Below are 18,937 nucleotides of genomic sequence, written 5' to 3'. Positions count from 1 at the left end.
GGAGCCAGAAAAGAAATGGGAATGACGGTAAGGCTTGGTGATAAAAAAGCTGGAAATCTGCCTGTAGATGTCCTCCAAAGGAAGAAGCCTGTAGGAAACTGACAAACTTCTCTTTGGCACACCCAAAAGAGCCAGAAGTAATTTGACAGGAAAAATTGTGCCTGTCAGATGAATTTAGAACCAAGCTTTCTAGATCTAGCCAGCACTGTATATTTAATTTTCAGATTCCCTCTTCAGATCTTTGTTTACATAAACAGATGAAAAGAATTACTTTCACTTCCTGCCTCCATGTTCTTCTGTATTCCCTAAGGCAACAAGAGCAATAAACTGAGTTAAAGGGAATAGTGTGCATTTATTGCCAACTTTGTTTTGCCAAAGTATCACCAGATACAGCTAAGGGATACTTGCTAAGTTACACTCCACTTCTTCTAGTTCTTATTTTTTCTTCTTTATTTCTAAATAAAATCATTGTGCACTGATGGATCTATAAGCCTGTGCAATTTCTAATCTTCCTATGATGTAGGGAGGGGCTGGAAAACTTTAAAGGAAGCATAAACTGAGATGGCATATAAACATTTTGGCTTACATTAATTATTATCATAACAAATGAGATGGTGTATTAAATTATAGCCATGTGATTCTACCTGCACGAACCATAAACTCAATAATTAAGTGCCAATAATTAAATGCAAAGGAGTTTATACAGAAAATGGCTATATCATGTGTAAAGAGTCCTGTTTCTTCTTAACTGGGTAGAGATCTCTGATCCAAAGTGATTCTAAATGACCACCAACAGAACTACCAAGTATAAAAAGAGTTGATTATAGTTGAGTTTTGGTAAGTGTTAATAACTGGATAAAATTTAATGGCAATTAAATACCCCAAGTAGACATCTATTTCCTATAAATTATAACACACAGACACAATTGTGCTGATACACTTCAGGTGTTAAGAGAAATGACACAAAAGTGTAGTGTAACTCTCTGTATGGACTCACTTGTTCATATGCCGTAGCATATGTAGAAGCTTGTTGATACCAAGTAAAAATACTTAGTACCTTCTGTATCCATATATCAACATTTATTTCTCACCAGAAACACCCAGAGAGAAGCCAGTTTCATATAGCATGCAAAGTGTGTATCTATCATCATGTAGCTTGTCTTATGTGACTTTGTTAAAGTACCCACTGGAATTTTAAAGATTTATACATGTCAAGACCAGAAAGGATCATTTTGACAATTGAATTTGAGCTGGGATCTTTAACAGTGGCTAAATAAATTAGATAGTCAAACCACACTTAAAAATAACATCCTAAGGTGCCCTTCAGAAACACATCTTTAAAGCTTTCAAGACGTAGAAATCTATCATAACCTTTAATAGGGATTTATTTGATTAATTGTGCACCATGTGAACTACTGCTATGGTTCGTCAGCCAAATCTAGTGCAGACATGTATCAACTAAATGGCAGTCAAAACTTTTAAAACAAGAGAAAATTAACAGTTTAAGGACTAGATGGGCTTTTCAGTCAAGAAGCTATCCCTACCTGAAAAACCAGCTAGTGCTTCTGGTAACTTTTGTCAGTCACCCAAGCTTTGCCTTGCTGGTTTATAACACTCCAGGAATGTCAAAGTGGGATTATTTAACCCATATGTAATGCAGAGGTTGCTATGTGTTTCTGCTGGGTCCCAGGTGCCTGTGAGATCTTAAAACCAAAACACTGAGGCTCACTAGTGAGGGATATGACTAGCATCATGTCTGTAATGCAAGTTCAGTACAAAAGCTGCAAAGTATTCTGTAGAGACTTTGTCTTCTTTGATCATTTCCAAGGTCTGTTCAGCAATTATGAGAAATATTCACAGGACTTAGAGCAACCAAAATAGATCAAATGAGAGACTAAAGTCCAGCATAACTAGAAATCCTCACAAAATTGCTCATTTAGTAAAATTACATAAGAAAAAATATCTTACTTGTTATTTATAGTCTTTAATTTTTTATGAACTATGTTATTTTGGTGCTCATAATACTTTACACTGAGGAAATGGAAATATATTGTAATACTAAAGTACTTACATGGGACAGAAATTATTATTTTATTGGAAAAAAAAATCTATATTTTGTGGGAAAGTGTAGCAGTAAACTTCTATCAGAGAAATCCTGCTGTAACTATTGCATAGCCAGGGGAGTGTTTTAGCCTCTCTTCTCAGTTTACCCATATAAGAAAAGACCTGAAACATACTTTTAAAAGGTTGATCTACCTATACAGTGAGCAAAGCTTCACTAATTAACATATATTAAGCTCTTTAAGAAATCGATATGAAAATGACCGCGTAAGGAACAAAGAAAGGGATATCAGGAGGGAGGGAACAGCCCAAGCCAGCCGCTCTCCTCAAATCCCTCATGAACTGTCCTGAGCTACAAACCTGCTGCACCTACACTGGCCTGACTGACAGCTCAGTGTAAGGAATCCCTCTGAAGGGGTGACAGTAAATTACCTCTTATAATTATGAGAGGAAATCTCAGAGGTCATAGCTGAGGTTAGCAGTGGGGCAGAGCTGGGGTTATGCTTGTGGTGCAGCTGCTGCAGTGCACCTGGCCTATTAGTGGGGACTTGCCTTTTCAGCACTGATTTCCCCTGGAGATCAATAATTAAAAAAAGAAGCTGTTTAAAGAGACCTGAATGCAGAAGTACAGACTATCCTGAACCATCACAAGTGAAGAGTATCTTATATCTTAGCAGTGCTACATGCTGAAAGCAGTATTAAATCGAGCATGGTTTATATGGCACTTTATTTGTCCTCTTTTCCTCTTGTTCCCTCTAATGACAGTTTGTGGAGTTATTTTTATGGCCTTCATATTTCACACTCCCAAGGTACTGACAGTGGCTTTAAGGAATAAATGAGGGAGGAATAATACGTTTCTTAAATGATTTGTAATCCTTTTCTGTAATTACAGTTAAAGCAGTTACATTAAATGCTTTGTAATGCATTGTTTTATCTCAAGAATAGGTAGCTGTAAATATTTAAAGGTGATGACTTGAATACACCAAAATATATATTCCATCTTTCTAGTTGCCTACCAAAACTGGACCCACATTACATGTCACCTATGCATTATCTTTTCTCTTTTTTTCACACCTACACTTATGGTGAACTCTAAAAATTAAAATTAAACAAAACCAAACCATTCCCAACAGCCATATAAATGTTTATGAAAGTGAATTATCTGATTTTAGCAATGTTTTGTTGTGCTACTGTTATTCTCAGGTTGGGCTGCACTGTGTCCTGAGCTCTGTGCTCCTGTTCTACCTATTTTCCACCAGCCTGGGGGAGTGCTGCTTCTAATGCCTATGATCATAGCAGGCAGGTAATGTGCGAGCACCACCCACTGCACTGGAGTGTGGTGTGGGCTTCACCTTTTAATCATGATCAGCAGGTGTAGCTGTCCTGATATGAGAGGAAGCAAGAGAATCAAGGTGAATAAAATAGTTACAGTATAAACAGTCCTCTCAAGCTTATCACTGTCAGAGGATGAGGACCCAAACTTTCCAGCTTACTCTAGTATAATAGCACCTCTATCTAGACTGAATGGATTGGAGTCAGCCTAATGTAATGTATAAAACATACTCTTTCTTGCTATTGTGAATTTATAAAAGTAATTATTAAAAACTTGAAGAGTATACATTAAATTTAGGTGCTGCATCTCTTACTAATTTTCTAGGTTGCAACCCCAGCTATAAAAAAAATCTGCTTAATGTAATATCATAATACTTAGTAAAAGATCAAGCTGCAAGGTTAGTTAATTTGCTCAGATATCTAACACTAACCTTTTTTTCTTCTAAACTTGAGTATTAGATATTTTAGTCTTCACCTTGCGAAGTACTCCTGAAAATTATTTGTGAACACGAAGGTGGATTAATTTAAATGTATTATTTGTATGTAATAATCTAGTCTAAGTATCTGGCACTTCAGCTGCCCCTTTACATATATAGCTGAAACCATATTTCTTAGTTTTCACCTAATCCACCTCTACTGTTCCCAAAAGGCTTTTTATGAAGACAACTGTCCTCTACGGCCCCAGTAAAGACTGATGAAATTATTTTTATTATGACCTAGGAAATTATTCAGATGGAGCTCTCTAGAGGCATATGGTTGGCATTATGAATATTTTACAGATTCATCTCTGAAAATCAGGCCAATAGCATATACACATGGGGCCAAGTTCCACTCTCAGTTATACCTTGGCAACCACAATGATTTCCCATTTGGCTATACTATGCAAGTATTTGTTTGGCTTATTGCATGCATGTATTTTCTATCTTTTTTTTCTCCCTTCTTTAGCTCTGTCTTCCCATTTTCCATATTATTCTTATAAAGAAGACAGTTATTACCAGTAGGGAAGTATTATTTGGGAGCTACTGGCTATGTCTTTCCTGCCTCATAAATACAGGGAATAAGATGTACACAGGAATGAAGGAAAATATACAGAAAATTATTTGTAGTGTAACAGAGTCTTTCCTGAGGCACCAAAAATGACGTAGAACATTAAAACCATCCTGACCTCAGTCTTGCTACAAACTCCATGCAGGGAATAGCTCACTGAAAACCACTAACTCTTACTGAGATGCCACAAAGAGAAAGCATTTTTTGGAACTTACTGTAGGACTAGGATCTTTAGCAGGGCAAAAATAGCTCAAAATACAACCAGGAGACAAGTACACAAGGGTTAATATTTCTTATTCTGATATTTCTCTTCCTTTCTGATATCTCTACTTCCCTCTTTCTAGGTTTGTTTTTTTTTAGATTAACTCTTTCTAAATTGTTTCATTTCCATTAATAAATTTAAACCCTTGTTCTTGAAGACAAAATTTCATTATTTTGAATAAGAAGGATGAGGTAGCTTGAGACTGGATTTATGATCAGATGTGTGACCTTACATGGGAGGAAAAATACTTTAAGAGTTAACAAAATAAAGCATAGTAAAATATTTACAATGTTTTAGAAAAGGAAAATAAAATGCTAAAAAGATTTGTACTTACGAGAATATCTTTTCCAGCCCACTTGCACTCATCCCTTCGGGAATGAGATACAGGCCAAACAATCTAAATACACAGAACAAAAATCACATTGTGTTATTTCATGCTTCAATAATCACAAATTGCAGACCAAATGCTACAGTGTCTTTACCCAGTTTCTCTTTTCCCTGTTCTTTCCTTTATTTCCTTTTCTTCCATAAAATTTGACATCAAAGAAATGAAGCAATAGGAGCAAAATAGGGATAATATGAATCACAGTAAAAATATCTTGAAATAGAAATATAGTGTGTATTGTGAATATAAGCTGTGAATCTTGGATAAAGACAAGAGTGTTGACTCTTCATGAAGTGAGTGTTCTTTTGTAGTTTTAAATGTGATGTAACGGAATAGAGACTGAAAGCAAAAAATTGCAGACACTAACAATAAATCGAATCTATGTGCTTGTGATCTCACATTAGTTACAGCACCAGAAAGAAAGTCTTTGCCTCTTCAGTGTCTCTACTATTTCACTTTATTACTAAGTTTAGTTAATTAAATAATAAAAAAGAAACCATACTATTTTAAAAGTATTCCACTATCAAAAGAGAAACATTTATGCTGTTCCTATAGAGCTAGCCTAACACAAGTAAACCTAACCCTACGTTTACTGTAGTGTTTGCTTAGCAGAAAATGGGTCTCACCTCATACAGAGAAAATCCAGAGACCCTCACAGTCAATTATTCATGGTGGATTTTTTTGAAAAGCTTTTAGGAATTACATATAGAATAAAACATGATCTTCCCATAAAATGCCAGGCTATTCATTTGGGAGCCTCAGATAATGCAATATGAATGGCCTTAAGTCTGGATTACAGCCTTGGTGTTCAATATAGTTTGCTGAAACTATAAAAGTCAAAGCATTCAAAAAGCAAAAAGAATTAATACGGATGACATAAGAGGTCTAAGGAGAGGTTAGATATGGCACTTGAAAACACAGTTTGCAAACACATTTAAAATTCAAAATTTTCTTAAAACTTAATGAAATCCAAACAAGCAATTCAAGCAATTGAGTATCTTAAGTCTATAAAATAAGGCTGAAAATTTTATGAGCACATTCTCTCTCAAAGGATTCCTGCTACTTCCTGTTTCTATTCTCAGCTTAAAATATGCAGAGACATGTGAAAATTTAAATTTACTAGGTTGAAAAACATTAACCAAACTTCTGAGATCTCCCAAAAGGACCAGTTGAAACTCAGTTCAAGTTTTGGGCACAGACTTCTGTATTAGAAAGCCCAGTATTTTAATTCATAAAAATGAATAGCTAGATGTTCTTTTTCCTTATTCTTGCAGAATAATATTTTCTTCTAATTTGGTTTAAAAGTTGGCTAAATTAAACTGGTTTTAGTAGACTGGAAAGTTTGGCTTTTTGAGTTCTGCTCCTTTCGAGTCCTATGCTGCCATCTGCATTTAGACAGGAACCTCAGTGCTTATTTACATGATGGAAGCAACAACTGGTGAGGTTTGCGGTCAAGCATAGCACTGGCTGCATTGTAATATTGATCGAAGTTTCTTCTGTGACCCTCCTGTCTTTAATAAGCAGATCCCCAAATTCTTTAAGCCTTCTGTCTGTTCTTAAATCTTAAATCTAAATTGTAAGTCTGCTCTTCTCAGCTTGCTGGAAACACTCAGTTGCATGCTACCAACAGCAATTCTTTATTCAATATAGTAATATTTGTATATGATTTCAAATGGTATTCTAAAGGTACTGAATATGCATGCATGTAAGATATAATTCCTCCTACAGATCTCTTTTCTGCCACTGAAATACCTTCTTTCCTTTAATTATTCCAGATGTTTTGCACATTAAGCTATCAATCCCTCAGAGAATTCAAATAAATAGCTAGTTTCCTTTATAGCTGCTCTAAAGAGAATAGAAAAGAAAATACCCAGTTTTCCTTTTATCTTTTTTCCTTAGAGAATACAAATGAATAGCCAGTCTTCCCTCTAAACAGAAAACACAAGGTATTTATTGCTATCATCTTAGGAAGCTAATAGTCAAACGGGCAAAAGGTCAGGAACACCAAGAAAAAAAATCCCTGGGTATTGAAGCATTTATCTCTCATAAAAGGGTACTCTCTGGATTTTAAAAAGTGCCATCAAAATATTTAATATAACAAATCAAACCTCCATAGCATTGTTTGCCTTCACAACATTTTATCTTACTAAAATCAATTGAAAATGAAATTTTTTATTTAGCCTGCAACAAAAGCACATCACCGAACTGTTGTCAGCTTTTAATTCATCACCAGCTTTTACTGGAAAATTATACTCTCCATCAAGAATGGCAAGTTTTCATGGACCTTCTCCTCTTTTACTAAAATTGAACCTATTTTGGTTCGAAAGAAGCAGAAGCAGAGTGCCTACAAGTGCTGGGTTAAAGGAGAGAAATCAGCACTTGGACTCCCAAACAGCTGCCTCTTAGCTGCAAACAAATGCAGAGTAATAAGTCCTTTTTTTTGGTGTGTGAACTGTCATAACAGTTGTTTGGGTTTTTTAGCAGAAAACATGAAATTGTCTTGTTTGGGAAATAGGTGGATTATTCATTTAGCATTTACTTTTCCATAGTCTGAAAAAAGCTTTGTGTTTTATACACTCATAGGTTATAGGCTTATTATAAATTTCTCTTCACAGAGTCTGCACGTTTGTGTTGTAATAGTATCCTTGACATCCAAACACTTGCCCCATAATTCATACAGTGCCCAACATAGTCAGAGTAATAACAATGCTGCAACATCGTAAGTATATAGTTGCATTGTACAAAACATGAGCAAACATACCTTTTGATATTCCTTGATGTTAACCAGGTTGAAAGAAAATATGTGATCCTTTGCTCCAACATACAGCCGACTCCGTTCTTCATCCAAGAGAAAAGTATGGTAACTGGAGCTGTTAGCTAGTCCATTGAAATTGATTATATTGTTGGATTCCAACATTTCTGTAAGATAAAAATAATACTTTCATTGATAACATGGTCAAATAAAAGACACACTTATATTTTTACTTATAAATATTTCATTTTAGGAATTCATACTTATAGCATAGAAATCAGTGAAAGAGTTATGTACCTGAGCTCACAAATGTTTTTATTTCAAGTACCCAAACCCAAACTGACTGTGAGATTCAGTTCTACAAAAACAAAGGTCAAATTTTATCCATGGAACTTATCAACTGTTGGACAAAGTTAAATTTTGTTCAATCAATGAGATTTACAGGGGTAAACCTGAGGATATCCAGCTGATAAAAAACACCTCTAAACACAAAAATCTCCTACTTTTAGCATACAAAACAATTTCATACAGATCTGTAAGTTATGAGAAAGCACATAAGAATGACTAGTTGATGAGATAAAATAACACATGCAATCTATTCTTACATGCATTACTATCTTCCCAACTTACTGACACAGTTCCCTTGCTTGGAATTCTGTATTTGTCCACTATAAGAATTAAGCTAGAGAAGGTAAGTTTGCTTAATTTTCTAGCTCTCATACTCTTCCTAAACCTTTGCACTTGCCAAGAACAGGATTTCAGCAAAAGGATCTGCAGAATCCCCTTAGCTATTCACAACCATTAAAAAATAAATATGCATTTTTCTTGAAACTGCTTAAAAATATTTTTCCATAAGATAATACAGACCATACTAGTAATAAAGTGAAAATATTCTTTATTCCTATCTATCTACTTTCATAACAGGACCAAAGCCAAACCATCTCTATCATTTCAAGGTGTATCTGCACTAATGTCATTGGTAAGAAATTCTCCCTGCAATGACAAATCCTATGTGATTTAAGCCCTGACCCTGTGATACACAGAAGCAAACAAGTAGTTTTAGGAACAGGGACAGTTCCATTGATGATAGTGCAGTCCTCACACAGCACTCATGTGGACAGATGAGAAAGGGAACAAATACATCAGGATCCAAAGGCTGATGGCTAGAAGGCATGGCCATACCTTCCAGCACCTAATGTTACTGTTAGCTCTGCCATATATGCAAGCCAAGTACTAATGTTTCTCCTCTCAAAACAGCTGCCAAATGCCCAGGATTTGCCTAACAGCACAGCTACCTACTAGTACTTTTTGCTTTTCAGTAAGATCAGGCCTTTTTTCCACCATTACTCCCATGATAAGTGAGTGTAAAACAGCATCCTCTATGCTGCTAAAATCCAAGCTGAAACTGCTGTTAAAACAGAAATCTCTGCATAATTTTCTTTTAAAACTCATTTTCCTTCTTTTTTTTTCTTAAATCTCCTTTTATTTAAACCAGAACAAGCAAGACATCAGGTAGAGCTTTCTTGTAGCTGCATAATAGTGGTACTTATGATTTTCCAGGATTTCAGCACCTTCAGCTTAGTAGTCACACAGACGTCAAACTTACTTTTTACATTCACTTATACCAGGTGCCTTTTGAAGCAGGCTGATACTCTATAATAGCAAGAATTAGTAGGCAACATTTCAAGGAAGGTAAAGATAACACTCAAAGTTGCAGACCATTCAGACTAGCTTTGCCTCAGTATTCTTTGGACTTATTTGCAAAACTATCACTAGCACTAGAAGGAGTTAATATGCATAGCACTGTAGCAGAGTGCCAGGGCATGCATTGCATTATGTTCCTTATTCTACAGTTTTTCTGGTTAAATATAGCAATACACATGTACTACAGATTAGTTTTCTTAAAACTTGTACTACTCAAGACCGAAGCTCTCCATTTCTCTAGTGTAACAAGAAGAAATCAAATCACCCCAAGCAGTACTGTCAAAATAATTCTTCTGGCTTCCTGCCAACTTCTAGAATTTGACTGCATTGTCCTCTACTTCACTTATTTGCATTTTGTCAGAGCCTTTACTAATTCTCTTTACATTGTAATGACTGATTCAGATGTTGAATGTCTACTCGCTAAACAGTGAGTGATGCAATGATTGATTGCTTAACTTGTCTTCAAACTCCCTTGTCTAGGAATGCTGTGCTGTCATCTGTGTCTCATCATTTTTCTTATAGCTGTCAAAAACCTTTATAATTTTTTCAGCTTTCATGGTTTGAACTCACATAGGTATGATTCTGCCCTCGGTGACTGAAGCGTAAAGAAAACTGTCTGCTGAAGTCAGTGTTACACAAATGTAAAACTGATATAAATAGAAACAAGACCAGTTAGGCACACAGCTACTTGGTTTAAAACAAACCTGAGTTCTAAACATTCACTTCTCAGATGGTTATTGATGTTTGCTTGCTTTCTAATACTTATGAAAAATGCCAGATCATAACATTGGAGCCTAAGGTTTATTATGGCCAAGAGTAAATTACATCATCATCTTCACTGTTCATATGTCATCACAGTATAATTTAAAAGAACCAGGTGTAGCTGTACAGGGAAATACATATATATTTATATATATAATTTTTTTTTCTTTTAGTTTTCTGTGACTTTTCAGAGTATGCAGCAATGTTAAAGGTAACACTGGTGGGGATTTTTTTGTGAACATGCAATTTGAAGCCAAACTAAAAGCTAAATCCCATTGCCTTCTCTAAGATTAGGACATTTCTCCCGAATTTTGATCCGGTATTTGTTGTACTGTCCTATTACTGACTTTTGCAGGAGATGATCAGATTTCCAGGGTCTATTTCCCAAAAGATGAGGCCTAAGCATATTCCAAGCAGTGTATTTCAAATCACATGAAGTCAGGTTTCTCCCTATCAGGAATCAGGTTGAGAATGGAAGTTGAGGAGAAAAATGTCATTTGGGTGCTAATGATTCTCATTCACTACTAATTTAGTTAGGATTGAGTTACATCACAACTAAGAGGTGAAAACCTAAATAATCTCAGCAGTTCCTGTGCTGTTTATTCTAATTTATATGTATTCTTCCCATGATGAATATGGCTTCATATGACATTCTGGAAAGGGCTGCTGAAGAGCAAAGCAATAGCATTTTCACAATCAATACAAATTAAGTATTTAACTTCCTCAAAGTCATTAGTTTCAATGTGTTTACCATCCAGTGTCTTTTCAGTATCCAACAGTGACTATTGCTAAGAGAATGAAAGAAACAGCAGTGACACGGCATACTCCTCAAGGGGCAATGACATGCATCAATCCTGTTAAGCATCAGTCAGTCATGTTGGAAAGGTATATGGCTGGTAAGTGCTAACATAAACCAAGATTTACAGCAAGGATCACATTGCAATGATGAGGAAAATGATGAATGCCTTCAATGAGTTAATAAAATTAATACTATTATGCATACCCTAATTGTATTCGATTTTTCTGTTGTTCTTATTAAACATTGACATATCCATGGCCTATGCAGACAGGCAATGGCTGCCTGTACTCCAAGTAATATTTTATTTCCTCTATGCTTTGTCCAGTTATTTTTATTGCAAAGGTGGTGACTTTTCTCCAGCAGCTGGTGCAGCCAAGTACCACTTCTTCGTAGTTGCTCAGAGAGCATTTTCTTAATTTCCTTTTGACATATCCTCAGCTGTAGTCATGCTTGTTGCTTTGAACAGGAATGAATGAACCCTATAAAGCTAACCACTGCTCATTATGACCATAGTATTTGCCTGTTAGATGTTGTATGAGGTAGATTTAGAGTGGGTGGTGATATTTGAACGTAATAAAGGCTTCATTGCTTTTATAGGTGCTTGCTCCCCACATTTATTAAGTGTTGCTGGTGACCAAACCTCATGGTTTGAAATGCACCATGTCTAAAACACCCATCATATAATAATGAATTTTCACTTGTGATGATGACTGAAAACAGCTGGAGGTTGAGTTTTTCACAGTCTGGGGGCCACATTATCCTACTAACCACTTCATTTCAACTACCTTTAATTCACAGTACTGACCTGCTCGCTACAGCTAGCCTCCTTTCTCTCCCAAGTGTCCAAGCTTGGAGTATTTGACCTTTTTCAATGTGCCTTTCTGTAGGCTTTGCATGGTCTTTCTCGATCCAGTCTTACTTGTGAAGAACATTAACTTCGACAGACCAAGCTGACAAATATTAAGAAGAAAACCAGTCCATAACTTTTGCCTTCCTTTTATTGCATGGTTATTTAATTGGTAATGGAATTGCAACTTAACAGTATGTATACACACAGAAGGCCAAATTCCTGCAGTGAAATCCATGGAGATAGTCACTCACAAGGAATGTAGATTTGGCTTCTTTTTATGACACTATTTTCATTAAAGACTAAGCCAGAAAACCACAGCTATAGCTAAGATGAATACAGTTAGGCAGATTGTGAGGTTTGTTTTATCCGTGGTTGGTATTTCACTACAAACTTTGTTTTATGTCTGTGTTCCTTCAGCTCAGTTTGTCAAGGGGAGAACATAACAAAAGGAAACCATCTTGGTTTTTTACTTATCTACTACCAGGTAAACTCTCTTTTCAGCAGGAGGGAGTTTGCCTGTGTAACAAGTTAGAAAATTTGTGAGCTTTGGCTTGCATGCCTGCCACAGACTTCACAGTCACTTGCCAGCCAAGATTATTTTTGTTGATAAGGTTCAAAGGGCCATATCAGTTTCTAGAGAAATCAGAGGAAAGGTCGCCTCACCAGTATTCAGTTCTGGCCCTGTCCTATTCCTGGTGACTCTGAAGAGTGACTGGATTACATAGGCACTTCTGCTCGTCATAACACGCTTGTGAATCAAATGAGTGGGTTGCTGGTTGCACAAACTCTCGACCTTCATTCCTTTGCCAGCAACGATAAGATCTCACTGCGTATCTCCTAGCAGTAGATAAAAGATGAGTCAATGAGTATTATACCATCAAACAGGGATTTTGCTGAATTGTGAGCAATGCCTCCCACAACGTCATGCTAGAACATTTCCTTCTTCTCTCGCCAGGCTTTTACTTTGGCTGCAGAGTATCAGGTGGCCACATGTTTGCACATGCATTTGTTGCTTACACAGATGCATACTGTACTTCTTCTGCATATCTGCATGTATATCTGTAAATAATCCCAGGTATGAATTAGTCATTACTCTCTGAGTGATTATTTACTGAATTCCAAGATACTAATTCTACTGTGCAAGGAAAGAAGTGGCAATTTTAGCTTTCAACCTCTCCTGCAGCTTCCCCATTTTATTCCTCTGAGTCTAAATGAGGAGTTCTGACCCTGTCAGTTACTGGAAAGGCAGGGACTGGCAGGAAACCAATACAGCTTCCTGCAAGGTGACAGCCAGTAGAGCTTATTTGGCAAAACCAGGTATATAAGCAGGGAAAAGGCAGCAGATTTGTTGTGAGCCCACTCCCCACCCGGAAGAGACAACAGCTGCCATGTACACAGTGGAATATTTCAGTGGGGTCTTTCCACATATTCTAAAAGTTGACAGGAACTGAGATAGATGGGTGCTTGTCAGATGTCTGAAATCAGGTACGTGACCCCATCCCTAGTCTAATGCTCAGTAAACACTGCCAATGGCCTGAAGACCCCCCCCCGGTTTAACTGCTTTATACCTCAACTACTTTCTTTCACCTGCACCTCAGGTATCACTGGGACCTTAGTATGTAGCCCTTAGTGAGGAGAATGGCTCAGCCACCTACTCTTACATAAAATGAGAATCTTGCTAAGGGTCAGTGGTACAATTCAAACTCGCACAAAGTAATTACTTAAAACAAAGGACATAATTTATCCATTGTTTAAGATTTCATCAAAAAAAAAAAAAAGAAAAAAAGAAGTAAAAGGAAATTAAAAGACCTACAGAAACCTTTGTTTTGTTACATCTTTAACTGGTCAGGCTATTGGTCTTTTAGCAGCATCTAAACTGTTCCATTATTTCCAAGTTATTTTTAGCAATTAGCCTTTGATTTTGTACTAGGATCACAAGAAAAAAAAAACAAAAACATAATTATAACACCACCACCTTCCCCTAACCCTCCCCAACATATATTTTCACCTAATTTTAGAATTACGTTGCTTGGGAATATCAGAAAGTGATCAGTTTATTCTGAAATGAAACAGAAAATAAGTTTATAAAGTGCATGAGCACACATAGTGCAATAAGGGGTTTATCCATTTTCAGAAATGTAACATGAAAACTCTTCTAATCAGCCCCTTTGCATTTTTGCTACATTATGAGCCAGATAAACTTGAAACTACACAGCATTTGTTGTTGATGGCAATTCAGTGTTATTGTAATTTGAATTAGATAAATCACTGGGAGAAAAGGGTAGGTTATCTTATCAGTAATCAGAATACAATTGGAACAGAGCCTCTCACAGCTGTTCCATCAGTCCTAGCTTTCATCCTCTTCATCTACCTTACCATAACAGTTGCCAATCACTTGGTTTCACTGAAACTTGCTGGTATGACTAAAAAAACAGAAACTTTTTTCTTGTTTTCTGTAAAACTTGTGTTTCTGAGAGGACATGTAGTTCAGGTTACTACATTTTCGTAACAATTTATCAATTAGAAGCAGCTAGGACAAGATACACATTGCACTCCTGAGGTAAACCAAGCATTTTAAATGAAACACTCCTGCCTACCTTCCACTGCAGCAAAGAAAACTTGAAGGCCATGAGTATAGTTTGATTAAAACCAGATACTTGGAAGGAGGAATGTTGAACCAATGTTTTGTTTCAGTTGCACCGGCCAGAGCATGGATTCCTTTGACTTCAAAATACTGATGCATATGTTTTTTATACTGTAAAACTGAGAGAAGATTTTAGCTCATTAATGTCAGCGCTATTTAGCCGCATGACAGCCCTTAAAGTGTTCTTGATTTGAATAATTGAAGGGGTCACATGATATTTCAAAGACATAAAACAGTTTGATTTTTAAAGCCGACCTGTTTTCCCTTTATTATTTACATTATTTGTCCTGTCTCTGAAAGTGAATCCAGATTATCCTTACTGCTCTGTTGTTTTCTTATAAAACATGAGAAATGTTAAACTCTGAGCTAAACAAAGACTTGTAAAGCCCGATTTCTTATATTTCTAATCTCATATTATGAATTTGGCTTTGTGAGGAAAGTTATGGAACGTACTTAACCGTGAACTTCACAGGTATTTAAGCACAACATTGTTACAAAATCACAGATGATAAGTATTACCTATAGCATTTTTGTGTGTGTGAGATGAATCAGGCAGAAATACATGATGGTGAAAAGAGACCAGGATCTGGTTTTACCAAGTAGTTATCTAAGGGGAAATCTACCTGGTTTAAGATTTGAGTAGGTAATTTTTCTACCTCCCATTTTTGTAGGTATAAGGAATGCTCAGGAGAAATAATGGAAGTGATATATTGTACCAATGAATGTGGTACTCCTAGCTGCTAAGGACAACATCTGTATTCTCCAGGTTTTTTAAAATGTGACAGAATAATATGGCAAAATACTAAGCTAATGACAATGGTTTCTAAACCTGCTAATTCAAATAGTACAAACACTGTAGGCATATTAACTAAGCCCTCTACCCTAGATAATTTATCCTCAGTAAGCTTGGTTAGCTCAAAATTGCACCATCTGAGCTAGCACAGGTAAACAAACAGCTAAATCCCATTCATTAAATTACTGAATTATCAGATCTAGTTAGCAGTTAATCAATTCTCAGCTATTGTATGATACTGCTGGAAACAGTCTTTAAGAAGCAGAACCTGTACTGGTTATCAAGAAAGTGAAATTGTGGGTAGTTGTCACACTTCAAGGATTACCTTATCTATACACAGTACCATCCTTGTCTCATTAAATACCATATCACAGAGCCATGAACACCTTTTCAATGACTAACATCACAGACAGATGCTTTCCCAGAACACAAATGCATTTCATTTGACCAAGAGGGATGAGATGGGAAGATTGCCATGTCCTATCCTCTCCTTGGCCTATCCACATGTTGAGCCTATGTATAGCACGAAGCACAGTTTTCACTCACTCCCTGTTCCCCAAAAGATCAGGATACAGATTTCCAATTCACAAACTTTTTCTCCCAGAACAAAAGCAAACCAGGAAAGGAACTGGTACTCGATAGGCATATGTGCTTGCTCAAAATATTGACCATGCTGCAGTATAGACACCGCTGAGCTAGCCTGAAACTCACTTACGTACTTGTAGTGTCTAACAACAGTGGCCAAGAGGCCAGCAAAGATAATTGATTTTGCTACTAATCTAATAGTGCTTCGATGAAGCTCCATGTTGAATGGCAGGGGGGTTGGAACTAGATGATCTTAAGGTCCTTTCCAACCCTTTCCAACCCTAACTGTTCTATGATTCTATGAATGACTAGGGTGTTAAATCATGCTAAGCAGGCAAGCTACTTTGAAGTTAGCTCAGGGGATATGACTATGTCATAAGCACAACAATGAATCAAAGTCAGATATACTAAATGCAAAGCCAGAACATCTACATGCTGGTTTTTGCACAGGTACGAATTGAGAAGCTTTAGATGAATTTATTTTTAAATTCAGTTCTTCCAAAGAACCATTATTCCTGACAGCAAAACAAAAAAAAAAAACAAAACAAAAACAAAAACAACAAACAAACAAAAAAACCCTTCTGAAGTGCAAATAAAATTGTTGGGTAATGTCAAAACCTGTCAAAATGTTTGGCTTCCGTTAAGCCACAAACTACTTAAAATATCATGATGCTTTAGAAAATTCCTTTCTGAAAAGGTGGCCTAGTGAGGTAATTTTTTTTGTCATTCATCTCCTAACACTACTGTCCTTTCCTCTAAATTCCTAACAATTGAACCTGAAATTCCAAAATCCAGTCCTTATGATTCACATACCATGGACAATTAAGAGTCAAAAGTAACAACGCTGTCAATGTGTGTAGTGGAGTTGCAGTTGAGATAATAAAATCCTTTCCTCCTGCAAGTATATTCCTTTTTCTGGGAAAAGAGTATTAAATTACTTTCTAAGTCTTAAAGAAAATTTAGTTTCAGGAACCAAACCAACATATCACTTCTAAAGGAAGTGAGCTCACTTAAAAGAATTAATAAATATAAGGTGCTAAGTTTGTTAAGGGATATCACATATCCAGCACATTGAGGAATTATTTTTTCACATTAATAGAATGGATGAGTAAAATTCATTCTCAGTTTTATATCCTTCTCTCTTCTGATGCTCTTGTTTCTTCTAATCCATAAGGGAAGGTTTGGATGAATTTCAGCAAGGGGTTTAAAGCACTGACTGCAGTTAAGCAGCCTGTGTAACTCACAGCCAGATACACACGACTCTGCTAATGCACTGTAATTGCAGCAAAATAAAGGAGGGAATTCTAACCACTGACCCTCCTTGCACAGAATTCAGTGCCAAAGTGGAGAAAAATGATGATAAGTTTTTCTCTTAATTTACCTTAATGAAAAATCAATGGTATTACACCATGGATAAAAGAATCTGATTGCTGTGGTTCTGTAATGTGAGGAATATATTTAGCATCCATTACATTAAATATTACTTCAAATTAGTTATTATTTATCAAATGTTTCCAGTTATACCTACAATCTGCTAGGTTATGTTCTGTACATGAAAAAGGAATTTCCAGTTCCTTCTTTCTATCCAAATGCCATAAACATAATTAATAATCAAACATCAGCAAAGTCCCCAGTACCATTTTTCAGCTCAAGGTGAGTTTTCTCAGGGTTAATTCTGTTCCATAAACCAAAGTTTCAAATTTCTTTCAGGTTACACAAACCAAACTATTTCTACTTTCAATGTTTCTGTAATTATTACACATTCAAAAGGGGAAAAAGGAATTTGTAATTAATCACTAGATTCAAAATGGAAAATAAACCTTAAATACAATTTTTACGTTAGTCTTCTGGATCCTGGGCATACCACAAAAGGGCTGGGAGGAGCACATTTCTGCCTAAAATTTCAAGACATGCAAGTAAATTTTGAACTGTAAATAAAACCAAGACAAACCCAAGAAATTATGGTGTGAAGCGTTTTAACTAGTTTTAAAATCTCCCCCAAAACATCTTAATCCACTTCACACAACACACAGTTAAGCTGTGGAAATTGCTGATATGGGCTGTTGTAAATGGTAAAGTCATTTATAGTGTCAAGGGGCCAAGTGATAAGATCAAGGAAAATAAATCCTTAAGAGGCTATCAAATTCAGAGATGCAGCCTCTAGCTCCCCAAGTTCCTGAAATTCAAATTTTAGGAGACTTAGAAAGTACTGGACACGTTCCTGTGTAACCTTATCTAGGTGTTCCTGCTCCGGCAGGGGGATTGGACTAGATGATCTTTTGAGGTCCCTTCCAATCTCTAACATACTGTGATACTGTGATACTCTGGGGAGCTATCACTATCTGATCGGCCTAACCCTATTATCTTCTACCATGAAGAATCCCTAACATGGAACCCCCATATTATGTGTTTTCTTTAGCTGTGGCTGGAGACAACATGTTTCTCACCTAGTCAGGTATGGGTGGAAGTGCAGCCATGACTTGGGTCTTGAGAAGGAAAATGAATATGCAAGACATGAAATGCAATCCAGCAAAATACCTGCCGCAACTCCCTTCTCACCTGGATTGTATTCTGTGGTTGTCAGTGGGGATTCCCTGACCCACCCTCCTCCCCACTCTGTCTTCCCTCCTCAAAGCCTTTGGGGCCTCCTTGGGTGAGTGGAATTATTTGCAAACAGCATCACTTCATGCTGACTAAATCAATCTTCTGTAACAGCTTTTCAACCTCTAACTCCTTCTAAATACCTTCTGTTTTGAAATAACTTGTCCATATTTGACCTTTTAAGTGAACACCAAAAAGACTCATCAGTATTTTCAGTATAGATGGAAGAGGGAAAGTGAGTGGATTATCAGTACTCAGGTAGCACCTGCTGTCTGGCTAGGCTTAATGCATGTCAAGATTTGGATACAACTTTGTGGTTCTTGACCTCAGAGCAAAAGTTCATTTGCTTAAAGACGTATC

At 36.4% G+C, this 18,937-nt stretch overlaps 1 protein-coding gene across 2 annotated transcripts in view; it reads right to left on the bottom strand.

Moving 5' to 3' along the window:
• SEMA3A (semaphorin 3A) overlaps positions 1-18,937 on the bottom strand; it is a 170,416-nt gene that overhangs the window by 113,001 nt on the left and 38,478 nt on the right. For both annotated transcript variants that reach the window (XM_061368180.1, XM_061368181.1), the window contains 2 exons: positions 7,849-8,006; positions 5,037-5,099 (listed from right to left, as the gene is read on the bottom strand). In XM_061368180.1, coding sequence (XP_061224164.1) covers positions 5,037-5,099; positions 7,849-8,006 — 221 coding nt within the window. The remainder of the gene's footprint in view (positions 1-5,036; positions 5,100-7,848; positions 8,007-18,937) is intronic.

Source organism: Neopsephotus bourkii, unplaced genomic scaffold (genome assembly GCF_033783945.1).
Source record: "Neopsephotus bourkii isolate Nb327-2 ecotype Australia unplaced genomic scaffold, CSIRO-AGI_Nbou_v1 NB_1423, whole genome shotgun sequence".
Taxonomy (NCBI): Eukaryota; Metazoa; Chordata; class Aves; order Psittaciformes; family Psittacidae; genus Neopsephotus; species Neopsephotus bourkii.
This window is presented reverse-complemented; position numbering and strand designations above follow the sequence as displayed.